This window comes from Syngnathus scovelli, chromosome 16 (assembly GCF_024217435.2).
Source record: "Syngnathus scovelli strain Florida chromosome 16, RoL_Ssco_1.2, whole genome shotgun sequence".
NCBI classification, from domain to species: Eukaryota; Metazoa; Chordata; class Actinopteri; order Syngnathiformes; family Syngnathidae; genus Syngnathus; species Syngnathus scovelli.
Window position 1 is genome coordinate 3401479 of NC_090862.1, and position 23522 is coordinate 3425000.

The 23522-nt window shown below is 43.6% G+C and overlaps 4 protein-coding genes and 1 non-coding gene across 9 annotated transcripts in view; 4 read left to right on the top strand and 1 right to left on the bottom strand.

Annotated features, from left to right (window-relative positions):
• Window positions 1–199: 199 nt before the first annotated feature.
• trnaq-cug (transfer RNA glutamine (anticodon CUG)) lies at window positions 200–271 on the top strand. The gene has a single exon. It is a non-coding gene; the product is annotated as a tRNA-Gln (tRNA).
• A 159-nt stretch (window positions 272–430) lies between these two features.
• Window positions 431–1710, top strand: rbx1 (ring-box 1, E3 ubiquitin protein ligase). The gene is made up of 5 exons (XM_049746152.2): window positions 431–590; window positions 1021–1099; window positions 1236–1306; window positions 1413–1498; window positions 1583–1710. Exons 1-5 carry the CDS (start codon window positions 513–515, stop codon window positions 1593–1595), a joined length of 327 nt encoding a protein of 108 aa, XP_049602109.1. The 5' UTR covers window positions 431–512; the 3' UTR covers window positions 1596–1710.
• Window positions 1711–1822: 112 nt separating this feature from the next.
• st13 (ST13 Hsp70 interacting protein) lies at window positions 1823–5452 on the bottom strand. Of its 2 annotated transcripts, none has more exons than XM_049746097.1 (13): window positions 5301–5452; window positions 4759–4893; window positions 4374–4422; window positions 4055–4148; window positions 3827–3900; window positions 3688–3754; window positions 3516–3600; window positions 3330–3440; window positions 3128–3230; window positions 2944–3060; window positions 2756–2807; window positions 2496–2596; window positions 1823–2388 (listed from the first exon to the last, which is right to left on the bottom strand). In XM_049746097.1, the coding sequence occupies exons 2-13, from the start codon at window positions 4866–4868 to the stop codon at window positions 2251–2253; spliced, it is 1101 nt and encodes a 366-aa protein (XP_049602054.1). In that variant the 5' UTR covers window positions 4869–4893; window positions 5301–5452; the 3' UTR covers window positions 1823–2250. The 2 variants fall into 2 exon arrangements, with proteins under 2 accessions (XP_049602054.1, XP_049602055.1); XM_049746098.2 differs by lacking the exon at window positions 5301–5452 and adding an exon at window positions 5027–5177.
• A 201-nt stretch (window positions 5453–5653) lies between these two features.
• xpnpep3 (X-prolyl aminopeptidase 3, mitochondrial) lies at window positions 5654–9939 on the top strand. Its single transcript, XM_049746058.2, has 11 exons — window positions 5654–5912; window positions 6464–6586; window positions 6709–6896; window positions 7060–7279; window positions 7539–7723; window positions 7837–7899; window positions 8040–8153; window positions 8526–8611; window positions 8681–8867; window positions 8936–9056; window positions 9182–9939. Exons 1-11 carry the CDS (start codon window positions 5840–5842, stop codon window positions 9346–9348), a joined length of 1527 nt encoding a protein of 508 aa, XP_049602015.1. The 5' UTR covers window positions 5654–5839; the 3' UTR covers window positions 9349–9939.
• Window positions 9940–10154: 215 nt separating this feature from the next.
• Window positions 10155–23522, top strand: part of ep300b (E1A binding protein p300 b) — an 18979-nt gene continuing 5611 nt past the window's right edge. The window contains exons 1-27 of one of the 4 annotated variants that reach the window (XM_049745901.2): window positions 10155–11986; window positions 13705–14270; window positions 14654–14833; window positions 15269–15578; window positions 15668–15781; window positions 15871–16119; window positions 16227–16326; window positions 16421–16546; window positions 16750–16867; window positions 16956–17139; window positions 17207–17284; window positions 17407–17492; window positions 17592–17744; window positions 17833–18303; window positions 18387–18638; window positions 18712–18892; window positions 19029–19147; window positions 20537–20776; window positions 20867–20955; window positions 21864–21974; window positions 22073–22129; window positions 22278–22355; window positions 22472–22539; window positions 22608–22758; window positions 22875–23135; window positions 23201–23366; window positions 23436–23522. The exon at window positions 23436–23522 is cut by the window's right edge and continues 81 nt beyond it. In XM_049745901.2, coding sequence (XP_049601858.1) covers window positions 11893–11986; window positions 13705–14270; window positions 14654–14833; window positions 15269–15578; window positions 15668–15781; window positions 15871–16119; window positions 16227–16326; window positions 16421–16546; window positions 16750–16867; window positions 16956–17139; window positions 17207–17284; window positions 17407–17492; window positions 17592–17744; window positions 17833–18303; window positions 18387–18638; window positions 18712–18892; window positions 19029–19147; window positions 20537–20776; window positions 20867–20955; window positions 21864–21974; window positions 22073–22129; window positions 22278–22355; window positions 22472–22539; window positions 22608–22758; window positions 22875–23135; window positions 23201–23366; window positions 23436–23522 — 4689 coding nt within the window. In that variant the 5' untranslated portion in view covers window positions 10155–11892. The remainder of the gene's footprint in view (window positions 11987–13704; window positions 14271–14653; window positions 14834–15268; window positions 15579–15667; window positions 15782–15870; window positions 16120–16226; window positions 16327–16420; window positions 16547–16749; window positions 16868–16955; window positions 17140–17206; window positions 17285–17406; window positions 17493–17591; window positions 17745–17832; window positions 18304–18386; window positions 18639–18711; window positions 18893–19028; window positions 19148–20536; window positions 20777–20866; window positions 20956–21863; window positions 21975–22072; window positions 22130–22277; window positions 22356–22471; window positions 22540–22607; window positions 22759–22874; window positions 23136–23200; window positions 23367–23435) is intronic. The other 3 variants (XM_049745903.2, XM_049745904.2, XM_049745905.2) reach the window with 3 other exon arrangements.

Sequence of the window (23522 nt, forward strand, 5' to 3'; positions counted from 1 at the left end):
GGAGGAAATAAACACAAAACACAGGGATTTTTTTTGTTGCTTATGGATGTCACAAGTACGGAGCAAAGCAGTACGTGTACCTAAATGAAAGCTTAAAATGCCCCAATTTTAAAATTTCCTTGAACATTAAAAGCGAAAATGACGCTTGGCCAAGTAAAATAACAGTCTTATTGCTAGTAACACTGCCGGGCATTCATGTGGTTCCATGGTGTAATGGTTAGCACTCTGGACTCTGAATCCAGCGATCCGAGTTCAAATCTCGGTGGAACCTAAATTTTCTTTCTCCACCTAGTCACTTTGATTTTGAAATTTTTGCTCCAAAATATTGTTTTTTGTTCCAAAGGTTATTCCTACATAGCAAGTCCACAACAATATACACGTAGTATTGAAAATCGTTGCTTTGTAACAATGAATGACGTTTGAAAACGTGTCGTTCTCTGCTTTACGGTTTATCCTCCACCGGAAGTAGCCTCTCGCTGATTCATGTTCCCCCTTAACTTGTGAAATTCAACATGGCAGCGGCGATGGATGTTGATGCACCTAGTTGTTCCAGTAGCGGGGCAAGCAAGAAGCGATTTGAAGTCAAAAAGGTATGGCTTTCTGGGTAATTGAGCTACTCGCGTGTGAATAAACGCGACAATTTTTTCCAAGATCAACACGCTAGCTACTTAGCATCAATTAGCATGCTAAATTGCTAACGTTGTAGCACTGCGGCTTAGTTAGCTTGCGATTAGCTTCCCTAAAGCGGTGGAAACTTCATTCTATTTTTATACTTGCCGTTTGGTCATGTGCAATTATAGGGAGATTTTAAGTGCCTTATCAAACTGAACGTGACAATTCAATTCAGCTCCCATTAGAGCAATCAATTGAAGCAAAGTGCATAATAATAACAGAAATGAAAACATAATAAAAACGTCATTCCTTCCTAAACAAAACCAGCATGTAAACAATCATGCAGCAATCTGTTATAATCCTTATGTCGACCTATGTTTAATATAGTAATTTTGTGTCCCCTTCTAGTGGAATGCCGTGGCTCTATGGGCTTGGGACATTGTTGTGGATAACTGTGCAATTTGTCGAAACCACATCATGGATCTTTGTAAGTTTACATAAATATCTCCTGTCTAAAAGATGTTTATTACAACAGATTGAACTAGTGGCCATTCAAAAATCTCAAGTAATTTGCTTAAAGGGGTAAAGCTGCCTATTGTCAATGTGATTTGTTTCTCCATTAGGTATAGAGTGCCAAGCCAACCAAGCTTCTGCCACGTCCGAGGAGTGTACAGTTGCCTGGGGTGTCTGCAATGTGAGTTTGGTTAATTGAAATGAAGAATCTTGAGGATAATGCAGTGCAGATTGTGTCTTATGAAAAGCTACACTTTAATGTTTTCATTTGTTATTGTCATCCACAGCACGCCTTCCACTTTCACTGTATTTCCCGCTGGCTCAAAACAAGACAGGTGTGTCCTCTGGACAACAGAGAGTGGGAGTTCCAGAAGTGAGTAAATTAGTGATTTAGATTTTCTTATTGCTTATATTGTTGAGGAAGTTGGTCATTATGTCCTCTTTTTTTAATTTCCAGGTATGGACACTAGCTGGAGAACTTTAGGTTTTGCCCACAGTGCTTCTTTTCCCATCCAACTTGTTGTAAGCAGAGTTGTTTGTGTACATTTTTTGTTTTGTTTCAAATAAACAGTAATATTAATGGCAGAGCAGATTTCAGTCAAACTATTTTTTTGGAATGGGTGAATCTGATCATTTAAGCATCAGTGGTAGGATAGCCTCTAATCTAATTAAGTGATAAAGTATAAAGTCAAGTCTATTGCCTTTTACAAACAAGCTTTATTAACCAATTCCCCCAAATGGCTCAGACACCTTTTTTTTTTTTTAACAGAACAGAACAAAAGAAACTGGTTAGGTTCCAAAATCTGAACAAACCCTCAGTTAAACGACTGTAGAAATGGGTTAGCGAGTGCGGGGGAGCTCTCAGAATGGAAATGCGAGAAACATCAACTTTGTCTTTTAAGAGCCAGCTAATTTAAGTCAATACACTCCAGAAAGCACTCTGGTTGCTCTTAGTACTGATTAAATAGCTTTGATTTGAATTCACCCTCAGCTCCTCTAAATAAGCACTCCGATTAGGTTACCAACTGGGAACATTTGATATGCGCACCGTAGATTTACTGAAAAGCCCTGAAAAAGATTGCAGCGGCGAACAAAATCTTCATTTCATCTCTGTTCCGCTCTCATCTATGGCTGAGGTGCGGCGCCCCCAAACTTGGAGCTCAGCTTGGTGACGAGCGCCATGACCTTGGGGTTGTTTTGGTACTTTGCGATGTTAGCTGGGTTCTGTGCCACATCCTGGAAGGCAGCCATCACCTCTGGGTCCTGAAAACATGGTCACAACTTGGTCACATCTTCTCGATATGGCTTCTGGCCAAAAGTCAACCTCAGTTACAAGTTAGCATCTTTGATTGAAGGGAGCAGTGAGTCACCTGCATGGCGGTGAGCAACTCGGGATCTTGCAGGAGGTCGTTCAGGCCGGGCATGCCGGCGGCTCCCCCGCCTGGGAATCCACCGGGGAATCCTGCACCACCTGCGTCAAATCACACCCGGTATGTATGTACACTATAGGATTCACTAAAATCGACATATGTTGAGTTAAATCGTTACAGTACTATAAAGCATGCATTAACTTGAATACAATTTCTAAACTAATCTGAATGCACAAATTAAAATCGAAGATTTTTCCCACCTGGGAAGAATCCTGCTCCTGCTCCACCTGCCCCTCCTCTGGCTTCCTCTTCCTGTAGGGGCGATGAAAGATGCTAATATATCACTTTTCAGATCATGTTAAATTATTTTGACACTTATAAACCATTTGAAATTGTGAGGAACAAAATGTATAGATCTCATTTTATTTTTTTTTAGCAAATAACTCACCTTCTGAGCCTTAGCGTGCTCCTCCCTTGCTTTCTTTATACGCTCTTGTTTCTCCTTTATCTCTCTCTCCTCCCTCTTGCGTTCATATTTGCGCCTGTGCTCGATGATTCTGTTAGCCTGAAAAGTAATATTGGGAACGTCGGAAGTTGTCAAAAATGGCAATAGAGTAAAAATTCTACCGAACCTTTGGTTGGACTTCCTTCAGCAGTGCATCGGCATCCTCGTCATAATCCAGTTTACATGCTGTGGCCAGATCGCGGGCGGCGTCCTCCCAGTGGCCCAGCAGCCTGTGGGAGACATCACAATCTCATTGTAGACTGTATAGGAAGTAGTAAAAATAATAATTAAAAAAAAAAAAAAGGCTTAGTGTGAAGGAGAAAAAGTACTTGTGAGCTTTTCCCCTCCACTTGTACGGCTGCGCTGAGTCTGGGTTGATCTTGATGGCTCGGTCACAATCTCTGATGGCCGCGTTGGGTTTCTGCATCTTAACATAAACACTAAGACAAAGGACAAGACCATCTCAAAATGTCCCCGGGGAATGACTCCATCTTTGGCATGTGGGTAAATATCACCTTGCCCTCTTTGCATACAAAATGGCCAAACAAGGATTCAGTTTGATGGCCTCAGTGAAAAGATCCAACGCTTTCTGGAGATCTCCTACAAGAAACGAGAACAACCAAAGCAGAGATTTCAGTATCGTCAGTAAGTTTTTGACTTACGATAACCACAGGTGATAACCCTAACCTCCTCCAAGAGCATCAATGGCTTCCATCTTCTTCTCATTGGCCTTTTCCATCATGTCTTCCGTCACCTGAGTGAATGCCCACACACACAGTTAATTTTAATGAATGGAAAAAATTAGTTTATCATATCTGACAAGGACCTCAACATTATCTGGATCTCCCATTTCCTGTGGTTCATCCATGTCTGGTTCAATGACGCCCTCAAGATCTATTTCTGAAAAAGCAAGGGACATTGCTTACTGAGAACCGAAACTAATATTACATCAGAAATGTTTTTTTTTTTCTCGCGCAGCATTTCTCAGCAGACATCAAAATGAGAGAAGGCTCATAATGGTTAGCAACAGAAAAACTAACAGAAGGATAATTACCTATTTCACTCTCCTCGCTCTCAGATGGAACAGCAGGCTCAGGCTGAGCTGGGGGAGCTTTAGATGTTGGAGGAGGACCACAGGGACACTCACCCTAAAAGCCACAAACTATGAACACCAATACATTTTCTCTCATTTTTATTTTTTTAGTAAATCCTTCAGTATCCAAACAAATAGCTGCTCTTATCTACTGAACACCTTTGCATATTTAAATGCCTGCCTGGTAGACTGTTACACATGTATCTAGTTGAAAAAACATAAAAGTAACAAAACCTAAGAACATTAGGGGAAATGAAAAGTGAAACAATTCATGCATTACCTGGCAGTGACTCTTGGGCGAGGCTTGAGGAGGTATCTTTGCACCCATGCTGCAGAGTGGACAACATTCTTGTGAGCCATATTAAATTCGTTGCAAAACATAACTGCGAAAATAATTGCATCAGTACTTTTTTCACAACTGGCCTGCTAGAACCTGAATGGCAAAAGGGGCTAGTCCTCTCCATAAAACTGCATACTTGCAGGCTGAAACTATCTTTCCAACAAACTCATGCAGGTCTATCAAGTTTTGCAAGTTGCCTGGATCTGGTGGGTACGTGGTGATTTTTTTTTTATTTGTACCATTGTTTTCTTTGGATTTTAGTAACACATAAGACTTAATAAAATAAGAACATCCCAACCCATAAAGCAAACTGCAGTTGCTTCACCTCTGCAACCAGGTCCGGAAGAAAGCCATCTCGGGAAGTTGCAGGATGGCGGGATTGGACTCGCATAGTTGCACGAAGCCCTTCAACTCTGCCACTTTTCGAGCGTCCATGCTTCTCTGTCACGTCCAACACGCACTGCGTGGCATCATAAAAAAAAAAAAAAAAAAACACTCAAGATGTTCACAAGATTTAATACTCCCTTTACCGTTAGGTAGCTTAGCCGTTGCAATATGCTAACATGCACGTTTATTTATTTATGTCTGCATACCTTTTGTGAGAAATGAATCAAAATGAACACGATCACCAAACGAATGAACACGATCACCAAACGAAGCAAACAAAAAGAAGCAGTTTTAACCCCAAATCACAAATTATAATGGCAATAAGGCAAGACAGAAGTTTCGAGAGACAAGAACCATATTTGACGCAAGATCCCGTATGCTGTCCTGTTAGCTTACTGCAATATTTACCACTTATTAAATTAAAGAAAAACAAAATTAATATCAATGCAATGAGGGTAATAGAAAAGGAAATAATCGTACCTGTGCAAGGACTCGCAGAATTAACACAGAAGGTGAGAAAGCGGAGAGCAGTTGTCGATATTTATCGTTGCAAATCTGCTTCCTTGGCGCAGGCGTCTTCTGTCTTTTCATTCAGGCACTAAATCAGACACCCGACAAATAATTTGTTTGCCCTAATTTTTGTCTTGCAGGAGTGACGACTCAAGCAACTAAAACAGAATTATAATTAACCTAATTCATTTTATCATATTTAGAAAGTACAGCCACGATAAATGTGTCCTGATAGAACACGTTAGTTTCGTCGAGAACAGTGAATGCCGATTTGAATCAGCCACAAGTCAGGCATTCTGGCTCAAGCATCTGTAAGATAAAACGCAGGGTTTAACTGATATTATAGGTTGTTAGCAACCCGGCTAGTAAGGTTGCTATCAGATGACTCTGTAATTTGCATTGTGTCGAACAATTCAACTTTATGAATTGTTGGCTTTAACAACTTTTGTGTTTCTCAACACTATAAATGGGTGTGTGTCCGTGATCTGTGTCGTCGAGAGGCAGCGACGATGATGTCCTCCGGAGGCAGTGTGCTCCTCAGAGCTGCTGTCACACTATTACCCAAACCAAGTTGGAGCCGAGGTAAACTTAATTATTTTCCCCTTTAATAGACTAAAAGTTTAACAAATAAATTTAAAAAGAAACCCTTACATTCTTTTCAACTTCAGTCTGTAAACAACAGTCCATAAGTAGTATAAGTGTCCCTCAAGTCTGGACACACGAGGGAGATAAATGCAGATTTTCAAGAAATAACATTTTTAACAGCTTTTTATTAAATTGGAATACTAATAAATAATTCAATTCGATTTCCAGCACTTGTGATACAGTTTAATGTGCTTAGCAAGATTCTTGTGAACATGATGCAATCATTTGACATTGCTGTCATTGTCTATGTACACAACAGTACAACAGTAAGTAAATACATTAGTATTGGCCGTAAATTAAATATATCTCTCTGTTATTTATATCTATCCATTATTACGGACTCCAGGTAACCCCCAAGGACCCCATGAGTAGCTGACGGGCCTCTTCTATAGCACACCAGTGATGGAACATTTAAATTCTGACATCCATGCTCTGATTGACTTTAATCAATATAAAATAAATAAAAGGTGTTCTGTCCCTCCTTTTAGGATGTGTATGGTGTCCATGCAGGAACATTTCTGTGAAGCCCGGAGACCTGAAACCAAAGACGGTTCCTGCTCGCTACCTTGGCCAGCCAAGCCCTTTCACTCATCCGCACCTCATCAAACATGGTGACAATCACACTTCAACCACTCACTAAGTGGTATTCTGGAAATCAGCAATACTGCAATCTAGTAACAAATATGTGGTTTTATTTCCGTTCAGTTTGTCAGTTGTGTTATTTGATTCCCAGGTGAGGTGACACCTGGCCTGAGCCAAATCGAATATGAACTTCGCCGTCATAGGCTGGCCTCACTCATCGAGGCCCACTCGGATAAACTCGGACCGTCTGCATCGTCCGGCACTCACGTGCTCGTTATTTTGTCCCATCCGACCCGCTACATGACTAATGACATACCGTATCCGTTCCACCAGAACCAGGTGGGTTTGCATTCTCAGGAATATACAGTAGAACCTATAAAGTCAAAAGTTTGTCATCCTCCATTTGTTTAAAAACAATTAGTACCAATCTCAGACTGTCACTATTATTACTTAAGACTCAAATTTGCTTTTGACATTCAACCCTTTGCAAAACTTTCCCCAGAACTTCCTCTACCTGTGTGGCATCTTGGAGCCTGACAGTGCTTTGGTCCTCCACGGGAAAGGACGACCAGACCAGGCCATTTTGTTTGTTCCTCGTAGAGACCCAGGCAGGGAGCTGTGGGATGGCCCACGATCAGGGTTGGATGGAGCTGCTGCTTTGACTGGCATAGAGAGGGTTCATAGCACAGAAGAACTCGGTCTGGTGCTCAAAGCCCTTAAAGGTGAGTCAAGTGTGAAGATGCTCCCCTTACACATTCCCATCATCTTCAGTTTTCTTTCAAGAGAATAATAGATGGAATTGCTGTAATAAAATAATACTGAAATATTTTATTTACCACTGTGGGCTGAAAGTGCACTTGCCAACTGTAGGGGGAGCTCTGAAGCAAAATGATAAATCTACTGTATTCTCAACTAAATGAAGTGAAGGTGCTGATTTTTAATGATCCTGGAAAACTCCTTTCTACTGCCATCTTCCTCCAGGCTCCACCCTGTGGTATGATCATTCTAATCCAGCCAACTCTCGACTCCACCAAGCACATGTCCATCCCGTCTTGCAGGCTGGGCCAATGCCACGCCCCCTAAGTCCACTCATTCATTCACTCAGGGCTTTTAAGAGTTCAGCGGAGGTGGCCCTCATGCAAGAAGCTGGTCGCATCACAGCGCAGGTTGGTGGCTAATTAAATGCAAATATGAATTGTAGTTGTAGGACGTGTCGTAATTAGTCACTTCTACTTGTGTCCCACTTTTTATTCAGTTTTCACTTCAATTTGCCTTTCAGGCTTTTAGGCGGACCATGGCTCTATCTCACGGGGAAGTGGATGAATCCGTTCTCTTTGCTAAGGTAGCTCGGTAAACAAAAGCATTTTTATTTAACGCTATGAGCTGTTAAGTCAGTAATGTAGCGATATACAAATTGATTGGAAGAGAGTTCCTCAAAGTGTAGAAATAATCCAAGGTTATCATTTCTCATTTAAATTACAGTTTGATTTTGAGAACCGGGTCCATGGTGCAAATTTCTTGGCCTATCCGCCTGTGGTTGCCGGAGGGAATCGTGCCAATACTCTGCACTACATCAACAACAACCAAATCATTAAGGTAAACAGTGGAAACTTGCCATGCGGAGATGGTTGAAAAATGTCAGTCTGATCTGGTTTTTATTCACTCGATGTGTCTTGATGCATTATAAATGAGGCCCACAAGCTAATGCCAGCGAAAATTAGTAAAAAAAATGAAACCTCAGGAAAGCTTCTTTGAAAAAAGAGAAGCAGATGACTCTACTATACTGTTAACAAAAAGAAATGAAGAGAAAAATCAAGACAAGAATGCGTTTGTGTTAGTGATTCATATTCATTATGCACTTTATTATATTTCATTATGTGTGCATATATAATTTCTCGCAAGGCGCTGTTCCCTCGCCGCTTAAAAATATTGCAAATTGTATGACTCAACTTTGTTACTCTTCCTCAGGATGGTGAAATGGTGCTCCTTGATGGCGGCTGCGAATATTTCGGTTACGTCAGTGATGTGACCCGAACGTGGCCAGTAAATGGAAAGTAAGTTGATCAACCCAAATAAAAATAAACATTTTCCCGTCGGTGACATTGCAATCTGCTTTCTGCCAGATTTAGCGCTCCGCAGGCAGAACTTTACGAAGCCATCCTGGAGGTCCAGCTCTCCTGTTTATCTCTGTGTTCGCCAGGTGTCAGTCTCGACCATATTTACAGCACCATGCTGGCCATGTTGGCAAGACAGCTCAAGCGTCTTGGCATCGTCAAGTACATCGGTACCAGCGATGCTGATCTATTAAAGGTCAGGAAGATGTCACTTGTCAAAACTGATTTTACATTTTAAAATATCCTTTGTTATCCTCTTCCCAGGCTGCAAGGCGGTACTGCCCCCATCATGTTGGACATTACTTGGGCATGGACGTCCATGACACTCCAGAACTGTCCCGCTCACAACCTTTACAGTCTGGAATGACCATCACCATAGAACCAGGTGACAATAGGAACTTCCTAGAATTTCTTTGAGATAACTAACTTTGTGTTAGTTCTATGATTTAAAGACACACTTTTACTAAAGCTCTTGAAGTATCTACTTTCATGTGTTCTCTCTTACCACAGGGTTGTATATTGGTGAGGAAAATGAGCAGGCCCCAAAGTGTTTCCGCGGCATGGGTATCAGGATCGAGGATGACGTACTGATCCGGGACAAGGGTGGGCCTTTAATTCTATCTGCTGATGCCCCAAAGACCATTGGTGATGTAGAGTGGGCCTGTGCCCAAAGGTAGGGCAGGAGGAAACGTGGCAGTCATGGTAGGCATTGATTGTTCTCCACTTTTCATTTATCATGGAAGATGGTGATGCTTCTTGAAATGTGTGCACTCAATTTTAAAGAGATTATTTACAGCACGAGTATATTGGTAAACCTACAAAAACTTGGTGATTCCAAAGAGCCAGAGGTTTGGGTGTAGATTTTTCTGGACAGGGAGAGTATATTTATATACAAGATACTCAAGCTTTTAACCATGTGAAATCTACTGCATTGTTACCGAGTTGTCAGTGTGTGAAACCAGACACTAAGCTTTGAATACAAGCCCCAAAATGTTAATTAGCACATTTTGTTATGTCTTCCCGTGAATCCTGCATTGTTGCACACACTTGTCAGAAAACTGCATGGTTGCTATTATTTTACAACTCATTCTAATCTACAGTGATTCACATTAAATATGTAACGTGAACGTGTTTGGTGCTGCTAGGTAATCAAAATCAAAGGCCTGCAAGGGTAATAAGTGTTTTGCCAGATCTATTTTTTTAAGAAAATGATCTACATGTGTGTTTAAAAATGCTCGGGCGTCTCAAATTAAAAAAAAGTAGTTGTTTTTTGTTTGTTTTTCCCCGTTGTGTCAAAGTATCAAAATGGATATTGTGTTGATACTTGGCTTTTGAACATGTACTTTGTTTTACTTTGACTAATGGCGCTTTATGTTTGAGCGTCGACCGAGCGTTTCCGGAGAATCCCGAACGCATTCGAAGACTTCCTCCCACCATCCTCCCCTTCACGCCTAATGTTGCCGTACCTCCATCCCTCCCCCCGCATCAGAGGAGTAGAAACAACAAGCCGCCATTTTGTTTGTGCGGACTGACCGTCCGAGCGGAGGAGATAACCGAGGGAAGGAGTGACTCTGGCGACCGGTGACAGCCGCTCTGACAACCGCCGGCTGGAAAACAACCTGGCCAAAACCCGTCCGTGTTACACAGGGAGAAAAAGACGTCCCCGGGAAAGAGAAGGCGGCTGTGGCGAGGAAGCGGGAGTCGGTGATATATATATTTATATATGAGAAGGAAATACTCTGAAAAAATCCAAGGAAGGGGGTGTTTCGTGGAGCGAAGACGCGGAAGAGGGCTACATATCATAACGCACGGGGGAATTTGCGAAAAATCGGCTGCAGGAAAACATGAAAAATAATAATGCCTGCGTCGCGGAGGAAGGAAAGAGCCCACATAGACAATTATATAAATAAATTGCTGCCGGGCAGAAGGGAGAGGTGGAAAAGAGAAATTTAAAGAGAGGAGAAATTGTTAGGAGCAACGCAAAAGCGGAGCATTCTCCATCACAAAGAGTCAATGAGTTTTTTAAGCCCCAAGTATTTTATGATCGCGACGAGGATCTTTTTGCTTCAGAAATAGCGATAATTTACTTGAGCGAGTCAATGTTTGTGACATCTCCGCAGCTCTCCTCCGGCTTCAGTTTTTTCCCCCAAAAATCTTTCTTGTAGTGGACAGGCAAAAACATCACAATATAGATTTGTCCGGTTTTGCTTTCAAGCGTTTCTAACGAGTTAAACGATGGGAGATGCTCACCGCACAGATAAGTGATCGTCTGTAAAAATCAAACGAGGCTAATTGGATCAATCTGACTGGTCGCTCATCGTCAATTAGCACCTTAGTTACCCTCCGAACTGTGCTAGCCACGAATAAAGTCTGGTTCAGAATCGCTTGCACCGTTTGTGATTTTTGCCAAGTTTCTTTGGTGTCGTTGCCCTCGCCTGCATGCTGCAATAGTCACGATCGCGCCGAGGGGTTGCAAACCAGCAGATGTGCAATATGAGCCCGTTCTTGTGGACCCAGTGCCTTGCATGATTCAAACACTCAAGTGCACAGATCAATCTCACGCATGACCATTTTAGTTTTCTCTGAGCGGACACTATTCTTATACGTCCTTGTGCAGCATTGTCTTAATTCCCCTTCTTCGGGAGCAGCACTCGAAACCATTTCGCAACGCACCAGTTGATTGCCTTTTGAGAATTGGGAAATCTTGCCGCGATGTATGTCCAGCTGAGTCGAATTGGAAACGCAACTGAGGATTCACCCAGTGTTGCGTGAGGAAAAACCTCCCTGGCAAAAGTGCTTATCGGGATTCCCGTTGGACTCCTCATCGGAGCGTTTCAAGCAGAACTACCGGATTGCTCCGCCACCATGGCGGATAAGACTTAGCAAGCGACGGAGGAAGGATCCTGGGACAATTGTGCGCAGCCCAGGCTACGTGCGGTTGTCAGCGGACCGCACGCCGACTCCACCTTCCCACCTCCTTCTGTTCAAATCTGCGAAGAAACAAACTATCCGCCAGGGGAGGGGGGCTGATCTCCGTACACAGGAATAAACCGAGAAGGAGAGCGGTGGAACAATTCAACATAGCCGTCTTCTCCCCTCCCGTCCCCCAAGCGGTGGGGGGACGATCGGAAGCAATTCGGATTAGAAAGCACAAATAAGGGGAACACGATTGCCCTTTGTGGATCTAAAACTTTTTTTCCTTTTTTGAATTTGTCAAAAATATGGCCGATAATGTCCTGGAGTCCGGCCCGCCTTCAGCCAAGAGGCCAAAGCTGTCCTCTCCAGCGCTCTCCGTGTCTGCAAGTGATGGAAACGGTATGTAGAGATTTCGTATCCATTTTGTTTGCGAGCAGACAATAACTTGAAAGAGTGCGTTTATTACTTTCTCATCTTGCAAACCTTGCAGAGTTGCACGAATTGATCCGACACAGATATAAACAACTTGTTCAGGGTGTGAGTGTGTTTCTTAGTCGATTTTAGGTGAAAGTGTGTTGCTAGAGAGCAAAGCCGAAGTGCAGCTGGCGGCACGATCAACTTTCTCCGAGTGATGTTTTGAAGCGTTAGCATCGGTGCGCTAACTAAGCTAGCGAGTGCAAGATCCACCTCCAAACAATGGGAGAGTAGAAGCACTCCAAATTGCCGTCAAAGTTCACTTTTTTGCTTTAAAAGTGAACAAAAACGACGGACGTGATCAGGCAGGGATATGAAAAATATCACAATCGGGAATAAAAACCCGTGAACATACAAAACTCAGTTTATGAAACTGTTTTTTGGAGAAAGTGACGCTACAAGAATGGGCTAGCCGACGAGCTTGTTTTAAAAAAACTACTAGAGCTACCGGCCGGCTAGCTAAAAACATTGGCGTAGAATTTATCGATCACCAGAACGACGCTTTTCCGTTGAAGCAATCAATACGGTTGATCGAATCGAGAGTAAATTTGGGGTCCCTTAAATGTCCTCGACGTGTATTTTAGCTGCCATTAGACTCGGGCTTAAGTGAACAATTGTAACGCAGCTAACCATTGTTCAATACTTGATTGAAGTTATGCGAAGCGTTCAAATCAATCACAAAATGTCGTCTTTTTTTAAATATGGCGCCGCGTTCGAAAGGAATTGTCGAGCATTTCCAAACTGTCCCATGTAAGTCTTAAGGCCAAGTGGTTTTGACTTTTGTTTTACCGACAATGCCCCTTCTGCTTCTCCCTCCATTGTCTGCCAGCGCAGCGACAATGCTCCACTCCTTCCCCAAATAATCGATCGACACTTTTCTAAACCATTTGCAATCCTCTCAATTTAATTGTGCTTTGAAATATTTTGAAATCAAATCATTCCATTATTTGACGCATGACGCAATACACTTTACGTCTGTTTAGACTTTTACTATTACTACGAAACAACTATACTTTTTGGACTTATGGAAAATAATAGCTAAAATAATGCATCGATACTTGAACACAAGTTTCTCGCAATTTCAATTGATTGGAATCATTTCTACAACTTTACTTACTCTTACAAAATAAAGTCACTTTTGCAACAAACTTTAGTCTCCTATAAATTGCATCTTTAAATAATCTGTACTTTAAAATTTACTGCGGTTTGATTTGCATTGTGAAAATTGAACTGAATTGATTTGGTGATATAATTACTTAATGTTTTTGTTTAAATACTTTAAATTATAGATCTTTAAGAGCTATTTCCAAGTTAATTTTTCTGTTTCTTGCCTGCTCTAATTTTGTGTAAGAGGAGAACCAATGTGTATTCACTTAAAAACTTTTATGTGGACCCTCATATTCATTCAATAGTTTTGAGTCACCTTTCATAAAATAAAATATATAAGTAAACTGATTCTCCTAACTCAATAAGCGATGAGGCAGAGACAGTCCAAACAATTAGTAATGCAAATAAACATTTTTTTCCAAACGTGAGTCACCTCTATGCCACATGGCATATGAAATATTTATTTGACTGCTTTTCACTTTAATCAGTCTGTCTTTATTTTACCGGCTTGTAATTTGTGACTTTGTTACTTCTAGATTTTGGTTCACTTTTTGACCTTGAGCACGACCTCCCGGACGAGCTCATCAGCTCCTCGGACCTGGGTCTGACCAATGGAGGAGACATCAACCAACTCCATACAAGTCTCGGAGGCATTGGTTTGGGAAGCCAGGATGCTGCTGCGAAACACAAACAGTTGTCCGAACTTTTACGTACTGGTGGACCATCACAGCAGGGTGGCCCCACTTCCAACAGTGCCGGACCAGGGGCTTCCATGGGCATACTGGGAGGTGTCAGCATCTCCCCCGGTGCACCTCAAGGCATGCCCCCTCAAGGCCAGCAGCAACAAACTGGACTAATGCAGCAGGTTGGGATGGTTGGAGGCTGGATGGGTGGGCAGAGAAGCACCAATGGACAGCAACAGCAAGGCTTGATGGCGGGTCACGTGATGAACGGCTCGTCAAGAATGGCTTACCCTAGCGGTGCTGGCATGGGTAACAACAGTAATCTTCTAGCCGAAACACTACAGCAGCAGCAAGGTCAGCAAATGGGGTCCGGGGGTCAGCCAGGGATACGACCGCAGCAACCAGGAGCGCTGAACAAGGTAAGGGAACCGAAACATGAATGCCACATATTTTAGTTCTTGGGAAAATGTTCACATTTCAACATGTTGGTCGCACTTGCATTATTGTTGCAAGTCTGTGGTATGTCGGGGATGTGGTTTTAGTTTGACTCCCTGCTGTTGACCACCGTGCATCTCAATTTCCCACGGAATGGAACATAAATCTGGAAATGAAAGTTATCAGAAGAACTTTAGGTGTGACAACCGTCAGCTCCAAAATTTTTCTGTCATTTCAATATGTTTAAATGCGGAAGAAACTATCTGACCTTAATTTAAAATGAGAATTATTCACTTATTACCGGAATCCTTCATGTATGAGTTTCCCCATCTTTCCGATATCTGAGTTTTCTCCTCGCCTCCCACAGATGAATATGATTGCCAATGCGGGCCCCTATGGTGGTCCCTATGGTCCGTCTGCTGGCCAAGGGCTGCCTGGAGCAGGGCTGAGCCCACAACTCCAGAATAAAGCCGGAATGGCCAACAATATGGCCAGCCAGTTTAACATGGAAAAGAAGGTGACATCGGGTCAAGGCATGCCTGGAATGGTAAGGATCATTTTTTTTAAAATTGATATCCTGGTCCAAAACGTGCATGCTTGATTGATCTGTCAGTCCCTTTTGAATTATCTCTAAATATGAACATTAATAGTTGTTTACCCCGATGTGTCAACCCTGAGATTGACAGTCGAGTGTGTTCCCTCACCTCTCACCCAAAGTCACTCGGGAAAAGATGCACACTACTCAAACGCTCAGACAATTTGATTAAAGCGGAAAAGTGTATCATGATCCTGTCGGGTAAAAAAAAAAAAAAGGGGTGAATTTAATTACACTGTCAAGATTTGGTGATGGATTATATGCACGTCTTCATCCATAGAGGATATGCTTTGATTAAATCATTTGTAGTAGTGTGTGAGATGTTGGGGAGGAGAGCTTGCGTTTCATCATGAAGAAATGACATGCTCTTCTATCTCTTATTCCAAGATGCCTCAGCAGCAGCAACCTCCAGGCATCGCCAGCGTATCAGTCAGTGGAGCAGCAGCAGCGGCGGTGGGAGCAGCTCAGGTTGGACTGGGTGCTGTAGGGGCTGGTCCCTGCACAGCGCCCCCTACAGCAGACCCGGAGAAGCGTAAGCTTATTCAACAGCAGCTAGTCCTCTTGCTCCACGCGCACAAGTGCCAGCGAAGGGAGCAAGCAAACGGGGAAGTGAGGCAGTGCAACCTGCCTCATTGTCGCACCATGAAGAACGTACTTAACCACATGACTCATTGCCAGGCTGGCAAGTCCTGCCAGGGTGAGTTTATTGGAGCCAGTTGATCCTGAATTGTCAACCTTTTTTTTTCTTTTGCTCCTTTTTAAATATGATTTTTTTTTTGGTCCTAGTGGCGCACTGTGCCTCATCAAGACAGATCATCTCTCATTGGAAGAATTGCACGCGGCAGGACTGTCCCGTGTGCCTGCCTTTGAAAAACGCTGGAGATAAGAGAAACCAGCAATGTGAGTAGATAGACCACACACGTGTATATTTTTGGGTTTCTCCAATCTCACCATTTTTCTCCTTTTCATCTATTTTTTCTTCACCACAGCTCTTGTCAGTACTGCAGGACTCGGTTTGGTGAACTCTTTAGGTTCAGGAGTACCGGGTGGGCAGTCCAATAGCCCAAACTTGACCCCGCCCAATCAGATCGACCCCAGCTCTATAGAGAGGGCCTACGCTGCTCTCGGTCTTACCTATCAGGGCAACCAGATGCAACCACAGTCATCCCAAACCCAGGCCAACTTGCCAAACCAGGGGATACAAGGGCAACCCGGATTGCGCAATCGGAATGTCATGGGTTAGTTCTGTTTATTCTTTACGAACATTTTTCTCATATTGTGCGACCTTGATTTACGAGTAAATTGAGTTAACTCAAAGGCAAATTCTTTAAAAAATTCTACCCAGGAGGAAACTCAATGGGAGTAAATGGTGGAGTGCAGACCCCAAACCACCAAGCGCCCCTGCTGCCAGACGCCATGTTGCAAAACAGTTTAAATGCGCAGAGGTAAGACGACTTGACATCGGCGTCTTAAATCAAAACGTTTTTGCTTAACATACCAAATGTTGTCTCCGTTCGATTCCCCTCGGGACTTCACCAGTTTAATGAATGATAGTGTGGGGAACCTTGGATCCATGCCTACTGCGGCTCCTCCTTCTGCAGCCATGAGGAAGTCTTGGCATGAAGACATCACGCAAGACCTGCGTAACCACCTTGTACACAAGCTGTGAGTCTTCAGACCATTTCATCGATTCGTTGTCGATTTAATCGATTTATTTTCCCCACCTGGGTTGCACTTTTCTTTCGAAACCCATTTTTATTTCATATTAGAGGATCAAAATATTTTCGACATTATCTGCCTGATGTCACTTTTAGAGGGCAAAACAAGTTTTATTTTCTTTCAATTTGACTTTTTTTTTGTGTGAACAGCGTACAAGCCATCTTTCCTACTCCTGACCCAGCTGCTCTGAAGGACCGGCGGATGGAAAATTTGGTGGCGTATGCTCGGAAAGTCGAGGGGGACATGTACGAGTCGGCCAACAGTCGGGTAAATATCAACAACCTTTGTGTCCAATGAGCCCAAAAAAAAAAAAAAGTCATTGTCAATTGTTACTGATCTCGCTACTTTTCTCAAGGCGGAGTACTACCACCTCCTGGCAGAGAAGATCTACAAGATCCAAAAGGAACTTGAGGAAAAGAGGAGGACACGTCTCCAAAAGCAGGCAATGATGCCGGGGCAACCTAGCTTGGCCTCCTCAGGCTTCCCACAGGGGCCTCTCAGCCTGGGCCAGCCCCCCATGCCCCCTGGGCAACCTCCAAGTAAGGATACATAGCATTTTTACAATCCAATAGATCAATGTTGTTACTGATGTTTTCATCGTGTCAGATGGTCCTCACGCCGATCCATCCATGATTCGACCAGGAGGACCCAATCAGATGGCGAACAGGATGCAGAACCCAGCAGGTGTGTCTCTTCAACTTCCTGTTGAAATATTTCTTTGTAATTAATCTTTGTATAGATTATCAAAAGATGATGTTGAATTTATGGATTTTAACATACTAGCATATCTGATTTTATTTATTTAGGAATGAACCAATTTGGTCAGATGGGGATGCAGTCAATGGGTCAAAGGTCGACACCGCCGCTCACACTCAGTTCTCCGATGAACCAGGTCGGTATCCTGCATGTAAAATTTCAATGTCATATATTTTAAGTACATTAGAAAATACACAGAAAAAGTAGAGTGACACTTTCTTGCTCTTGTTTTTAGATGGGTATGGGATCCACAAGGATGGGTCAACCAAATCCCACGCAGTTACAGAACCAGTACCTCCCACCAGGCCAATTTCCCGGCTCCAGTCCTAGTCTTGGTTCTGGTCCTGTTGGTGTGAACCAGCCAGGATCACAAACTGCTGTGCCGCTGGTAAGCATTTCTGGCCTGAGATCATGAGATAGTAAACAAGAGAATCAAAGTCCTGAAATCATCCTGACCCTCTTCTTCATCTTTCCAGAACCAGATGTCAACCCCGCCGTCGCTACCAGCCGGCAGCCCTTCAGCTCAGTCTGCTACCCCTGCCCCAGTCTCTGCACCCTCTGGTGGCTCCATGGGGGGGTCCGCCAATGTCTGTGGTGCAGGACCTCCGTCCTCCACGTCAAATCAGCCCAACGCATTCCCTCACTGCCCACCCATCCGAACAAACTCTCCATCACCAGCGCGCAGCTTAACGCCTCAACCTCATCAGACGACGCCCACGTTACCTCGTTCTCAGACGCCGCAGCCGCAGACCCCGAGTACGCCCCAGCTGCCCCCTCAGAATCAACAGCAAGCGACTCAGCAAGGGCAGGTGGGGGGCTCTGAGAAGGTTCATCAGCTTCCACAGCAGACGCTTGGGGGGGCTACTACCTCAGGCCCCCAGGCAGCTCAGGCTTCTTCGGTGCCTATCCAGAACGCACATGTGCCACTACAGCTGCCGCCGACGCCAGTGAGTACATTTCTGCTCTCCCCCCTCCATTATTTGTTATCATTAGACCATCTCACCTTTTTTTTTTGCCATTTTCTTTTCAGCAGCTGTCCCCTAAGCTCCCCGTAACAACGGACGGTCAGGTGTCTTCACCAGCCTCGGTCAGCAGCAGTGCTGATCCACGTTCCCAGCTTGCCCACCAGGACGGTCCCACTCCCATCCAGGAGAATATCAAAATGGAAGTGAAGAAGCAGGAGGAAGAAGAGGAAGAAGCCGATGAAACCCAAGGAGAGGGCAAGTCTATGGGCAAGACGGGCAAAGTTGAGCCTGACGATAAAGCGGAGGAGAAGCATGAGGTAAAACTGTCAAATATTTTTTTTTCAGCCATCAGTTTCTTACAGAGAAGAATAAATCATTTCTTTATCCCAGATAAAGAAGGAGAATTTATCAGAAAATGGGTGTGAAGCGGAGGCCATGGACACATCTTCGTCCTCTGCATCTTCCTCAGTGAAAACTGGGGAAGACAAGAAGCCAGAAGTGAAAAAGGAGCCCAAAGAGCAAGACGAGGCATCTGCAGGCTCTCCAGCCAACACTCAGAGCAAGAAGAAAAGTAAATTTCACAGTTCTTGTCCCCCCCCCCCCCCCCCCAACTCTGCTGACAGACAGCAACAATTAATTACATAAAAAAACATGAATAATTGATTTTTTTAAATGCATTGTGGATATAGCCTTTGTTCTCCTTCCAGTCTTTAAGCCAGAGGAGCTCCGTCAGGCTCTGATGCCCACCCTGGAGGCTTTGTACCGGCAGGACCCCGAGTCCCTCCCCTTCCGTCAACCGGTGGACCCCCAGTTACTGGGAATACCCGTACGTATTCGAACTAGTAACAAAACTAACCTGGTAAGGGACTGCACTGGCTGCCATTTTGCTTCAACTCCTCTAAAAATGTAGTTTTTTTTTTTTGTCATAATTTTCATCTTCTATCATTTTTTTCTCCCCCCATCTTTGGCATTGCTATTGAGTGTGATTTATTGGCATAATTTGACCACAATGCCTTCACGCTTTCATTTCCGTTGCATGTCAAAGGTCAAGAAAACGAGATTTGGCTGTGACAAATATCTACGCATCTGTAAATCAAAGCAATTACTCTTATGAACATTTGATTAATCCAAGCAAAAATTACGTGATGAATACAGTTACATCGGAAACTATTTTTAATTAATACAGTTTAATATGTTCCGAGCCTCCACTGAATAAATAGTTTAAAGACAGTCAAGCTTTCATAACACGTTGGTTGATATGAAAGTATTTTTAACGTTCATAAGCCAATTGCTTTTGTTTATCACATTTGATTCATTTACCATTTCCAAAGTAGCCTTTTGTCAATCATTTGTGTGTTCCATCGCTTGCTTTCTAGTTCAGTTCCTCACCAGTAGCAGTGCGTTAGTAGGCAGTGTGTAGAGGCGGGGCACTAATTGATCATATTGACGACATTGTGTGTGTGCCTGTGAAATCGTTTTATGTGAAATTGAGAAATATTTATTAACAGGCACGACTGGATGACTCCCGAGTTAGATTTCATATATCTTTTAAAATTAGTCTAATAGTAAAATTAGGAATGCATATCAATTGTCCGAAAATTTCCAAACTTCTCGATTTGCCTCACCTCGGCACAGTTGGCTTGACTTACTACTTTGATTTCACGCTGCTGGCGCTTTTAATGCCGTCCGCCATGTTGCTTAAAAAAAACGTAAAGCTTTGTCTGCTTTTTGCCGTTTGCTCCGATCGGTCGGTTCTTAGTTTTGCACCCCGTTAACTTTAAGCAGCTGGGGCTCTGAGCCAGCTACTTTTTGAACAGAAGGATGCATGTAAAAGAAAAAAAAATCCTTCTTCTGCAACCAACTTTTGCTATCAAGTCCAAATGAGCAGACTCATGGCTCTCAGCTGGTCCCAGTTCCCGACATCGGCATAAATGTATAGTCCAAGGTGCAAAGCGAAGATCTCGAGGGCCGAAGTTGTCATGTCTCTCTGTTTGCACACAAACCTTCTTTTCTGCAGTGCTCAACAACATTGTCCCCCCTGCACCCTCTTCTCTCCCTACTCTGGTCCAACTTCAATGCCTGACGTCGCTGATGATGGCGTTCTCGATCCCCATCTCCCTCATCTCGGCCTCTTGGACATGCTCTCTCTTCTCACCCTCAATTTCTACCTCCCCTCCCTGATTTTTGAATCCGGACGACGCCTTTTCCAACCCAGGACTACTTTGACATCGTGAAGAACCCCATGGACCTGTCGACAGTCAAGCGGAAACTGGACACGGGGCAGTACCAAGAGCCGTGGCAGTACGTGGAGGATATCTGGCTGATGTTCAACAACGCCTGGTTGTACAACCGCAAGACATCCCGAGTGTACAAGTACTGCTCCAAGCTGGCTGAGGTCTTTGAGACTGAGATCGATCCTGTCATGCAGGGTCTTGGATATTGCTGTGGAAGGAAGGTGAGCGGACACAAACAAAAAAATCACCCCAAAAATGTTTATTCACTGATAAATATGGCCGCCATTTTTTTTTTGTCTTTCTTGCTCTAGTTTGAGTTTTCCCCCCAAACTCTTTGCTGCTATGGAAAACAATTATGCACCATCCAGCGTGATGCTGCTTATTTTAGCTACCAGAACAGGTAAGGGCTGTCTGCTCATTGGACACACCTCCAAATAACATTTTAACAATGGAATTTTAAAACGGCTTTCCACACTACTAGTCAATTCAGCTCAACTTGTTTTTGTATTTTGCACACTAATAATACTTTCTACCCTTTAGTATTATTGACGTGGTGGTACAATTACAAATGAGTTTTAATTTGGCTTCACCCTGCCTCCATCTTCCATCGTTAACCATTTAGATTTTCATTGTGTTGTCATTCATAAAGTGGGGCTCCTGATTTGTTGGTTACTAATTTGGCAATACTTGAATGAATCAGCAGGGGGCGGTCATTTTGCTCACCGTCCGAGAGAGAGGGTTCCCACTTTATAAATAAACAGAAAGGATGATGGGTCTTTTTGTTGCTCAAGCGTAATATTTCTTCTCATCCACCCTCATGTTTTGGAGACTGAGCCCTCATGTTGCTGTAAAGTTGTTGTTGTTTATCACTGAACGTCTGACGCTAATCTTTGCTTTGCCTTGGCTCTCTGTCCTCTGTTGGTTGTTGTCCACACTGTTCCTTCACCCCTTCCTCCCCGAAACATCATTGTCCCTGTCTGTAACGATTTATTTCACGTCTTTTTTTTTAAATATTCATTTTGACTCCCCCCCATCCCCTTCTCTCCCTCCCTCCCTTTTTTTAACGCTTGTGATGTCTGCATTGGCCTGCTTTGGTGTGACCAATCATCCACTCCAAAATTTACGCTCAAACTCAAAACCCCTGCCCACACAACACTTCTGCATCACGATTGGCTGCTGGCGACGACCTTCCTTGCCCTCTGCCTCCTCCTGTGTGTACGCCCCCCGGCCTGCCCCGCCCTGCCCTGATTGGCGGCTGCTTCTCCGTGCCCTCTCTGTGATTGGCTGTGCTGATGGCGAACGGTGTAGTTCACCAAAATATGGGCTTCTTGCTGACAGGTACCACTTCTGTGAGAAGTGTTTCAACGAAATCCAGGGCGAGAGCGTCTCCCTGGGCGATGACCCTTCCCAGCCTCAAACGTGAGTTTCTCTCCTCAATTCTTTTTGGTGAAGAACTTGGAATATTTACCAAGGCTCAAGATGATTCTCACTGTTGAATTTTCTGGTCTCTCTGGCAGGTCCATCAACAAAGACCAATTCCAGCGAAAAAAGAACGACACTCTTGATCCTGAGTTGTAAGTCCCCTGTATAACCTTTTAAAATTTCTGCAGATTTTTCATTCTAATAATAAATGATATATAATAAATTTTTAGCTAGTGGTAAAAAGGATGAATTTTCATGGCGCTCCTAACTGATGCTATATTGTCCTCCATCTTTGCTCAGGCTTGTGGAATGTGGCGACTGCGGTCGTAAAATGCACCAGATCTGTGTTCTGCATCATGAAACCATTTGGCCCTCAGGGTGAGCAAATCTTATTTACGTGAATAATTTAATAACCCTAATTCTTGGATTTTGGACACATTGAGTCTTTCCATACATTTGTACATTTATTTAATTTTTTACTTCCTTCAATACAGCTTTGTCTGTGACAACTGTCTGAAGATGGCCAATAAGACCCGGAAAGAGAACAAATATGCAGCTAAAAGTAAGTTTGGGGAAATTTCTAGATTTCTAGTTCGAGAGAATTTGATCTAAATGAAACTACTTTTCCAGGGCTTCCTCAGACCAAGCTGGGGAGCTTTCTGGAGTCGCGAGTGAACGATTACATCAAGCGACAGAATTACATCGAGGCTGGCGAGGTCACCATTCGAGTGGTCCACGTCTCCGACAAGGTGGTTGAGGTCAAACCGGGCATGAAGTCCAGGTAGGATTGCACAAACGAACCCATAGTCCATAAAGTCCTGTTGTGTGAGGGAAAGCCAATGTAAAAAAAAAAAAAATCTTTTGCTCATCTTGGTCCCATTTTATTTTCATCACCAGGTTTGTGGACAGTGGAGAAATGTCCGAGTCCTTCCCATACCGGATGAAAGCCTTATTTGCGTTTGAGGACATTGACGGAGCAGATGTGTGTTTTTTTGGAATGCACGTTCAAGAGTACGGCTCTGACTGCCCGCCCCCCAATCAGAGACGGGTGTATATCTCGTACCTGGACAGCGTTCACTTCTTCAAACCTCGACATCTCAGGACCCATGTCTATCATGAAATCCTTCTTGGTTACCTGGAATATGCAAAGAGGCTCGGGTAAGTCAAAACCGGATTAATTACAGCATTTTCTCAACAGTAACTTTTCTCATGTCTTGCTTTAGGTTCACAACAGGTCATATCTGGGCGTGTCCTCCAAGTGAGGGCGACGATTACATTTTCCATTGCCACCCGCCGGACCAGAAGATCCCCAAGCCCAAAAGGCTACAAGAGTGGTACAAGAGGATGCTGGACAAGGCGGTGTCTGAACGCATAGTCCATGATTACAAGGTAATACTTTTTTTTCTCAGTTACGATGAGCCCAAATTAAAAGATTAAATATGACAATTTCTTCTCCAGGATATCTTCAAACAGGCCACAGAGGACCGCCTGACCAGCGCGAAGGAGCTTCCGTACTTTGAAGGAGACTTCTGGCCCAACGTCCTG

Excerpts from the sequence above, each read along its gene's own strand:
- rbx1 (XM_049746152.2), top strand. The coding sequence starts at position 513 with ATGGCAGCGGCGATGGATGTTGATGCACCTAGTTGTTCCAGTAGCGGG. Across the intron at positions 1,100-1,235 it reads AAACCACATCATGGATCTTT|GTATAGAGTGCCAAGCCAAC; the intron begins GTAAGTTTACAT and ends TTTCTCCATTAG. Across the intron at positions 1,307-1,412 it reads TTGCCTGGGGTGTCTGCAAT|CACGCCTTCCACTTTCACTG; the intron begins GTGAGTTTGGTT and ends TGTCATCCACAG.
- xpnpep3 (XM_049746058.2), top strand. The coding sequence starts at position 5,840 with ATGATGTCCTCCGGAGGCAGTGTGCTCCTCAGAGCTGCTGTCACACTA. Across the intron at positions 5,913-6,463 it reads CAAACCAAGTTGGAGCCGAG|GATGTGTATGGTGTCCATGC; the intron begins GTAAACTTAATT and ends CCCTCCTTTTAG. Across the intron at positions 7,724-7,836 it reads CTGGTCGCATCACAGCGCAG|GCTTTTAGGCGGACCATGGC; the intron begins GTTGGTGGCTAA and ends TTTGCCTTTCAG.
- st13 (XM_049746097.1), bottom strand. The coding sequence starts at position 4,868 with ATGGACGCTCGAAAAGTGGCAGAGTTGAAGGGCTTCGTGCAACTATGC. Across the intron at positions 3,441-3,515 it reads TTGTATGCAAAGAGGGCAAG|TGTTTATGTTAAGATGCAGA; the intron begins GTGATATTTACC and ends CCTTTGTCTTAG. Across the intron at positions 2,808-2,943 it reads AGCACGCTAAGGCTCAGAAG|GAAGAGGAAGCCAGAGGAGG; the intron begins GTGAGTTATTTG and ends TCGCCCCTACAG.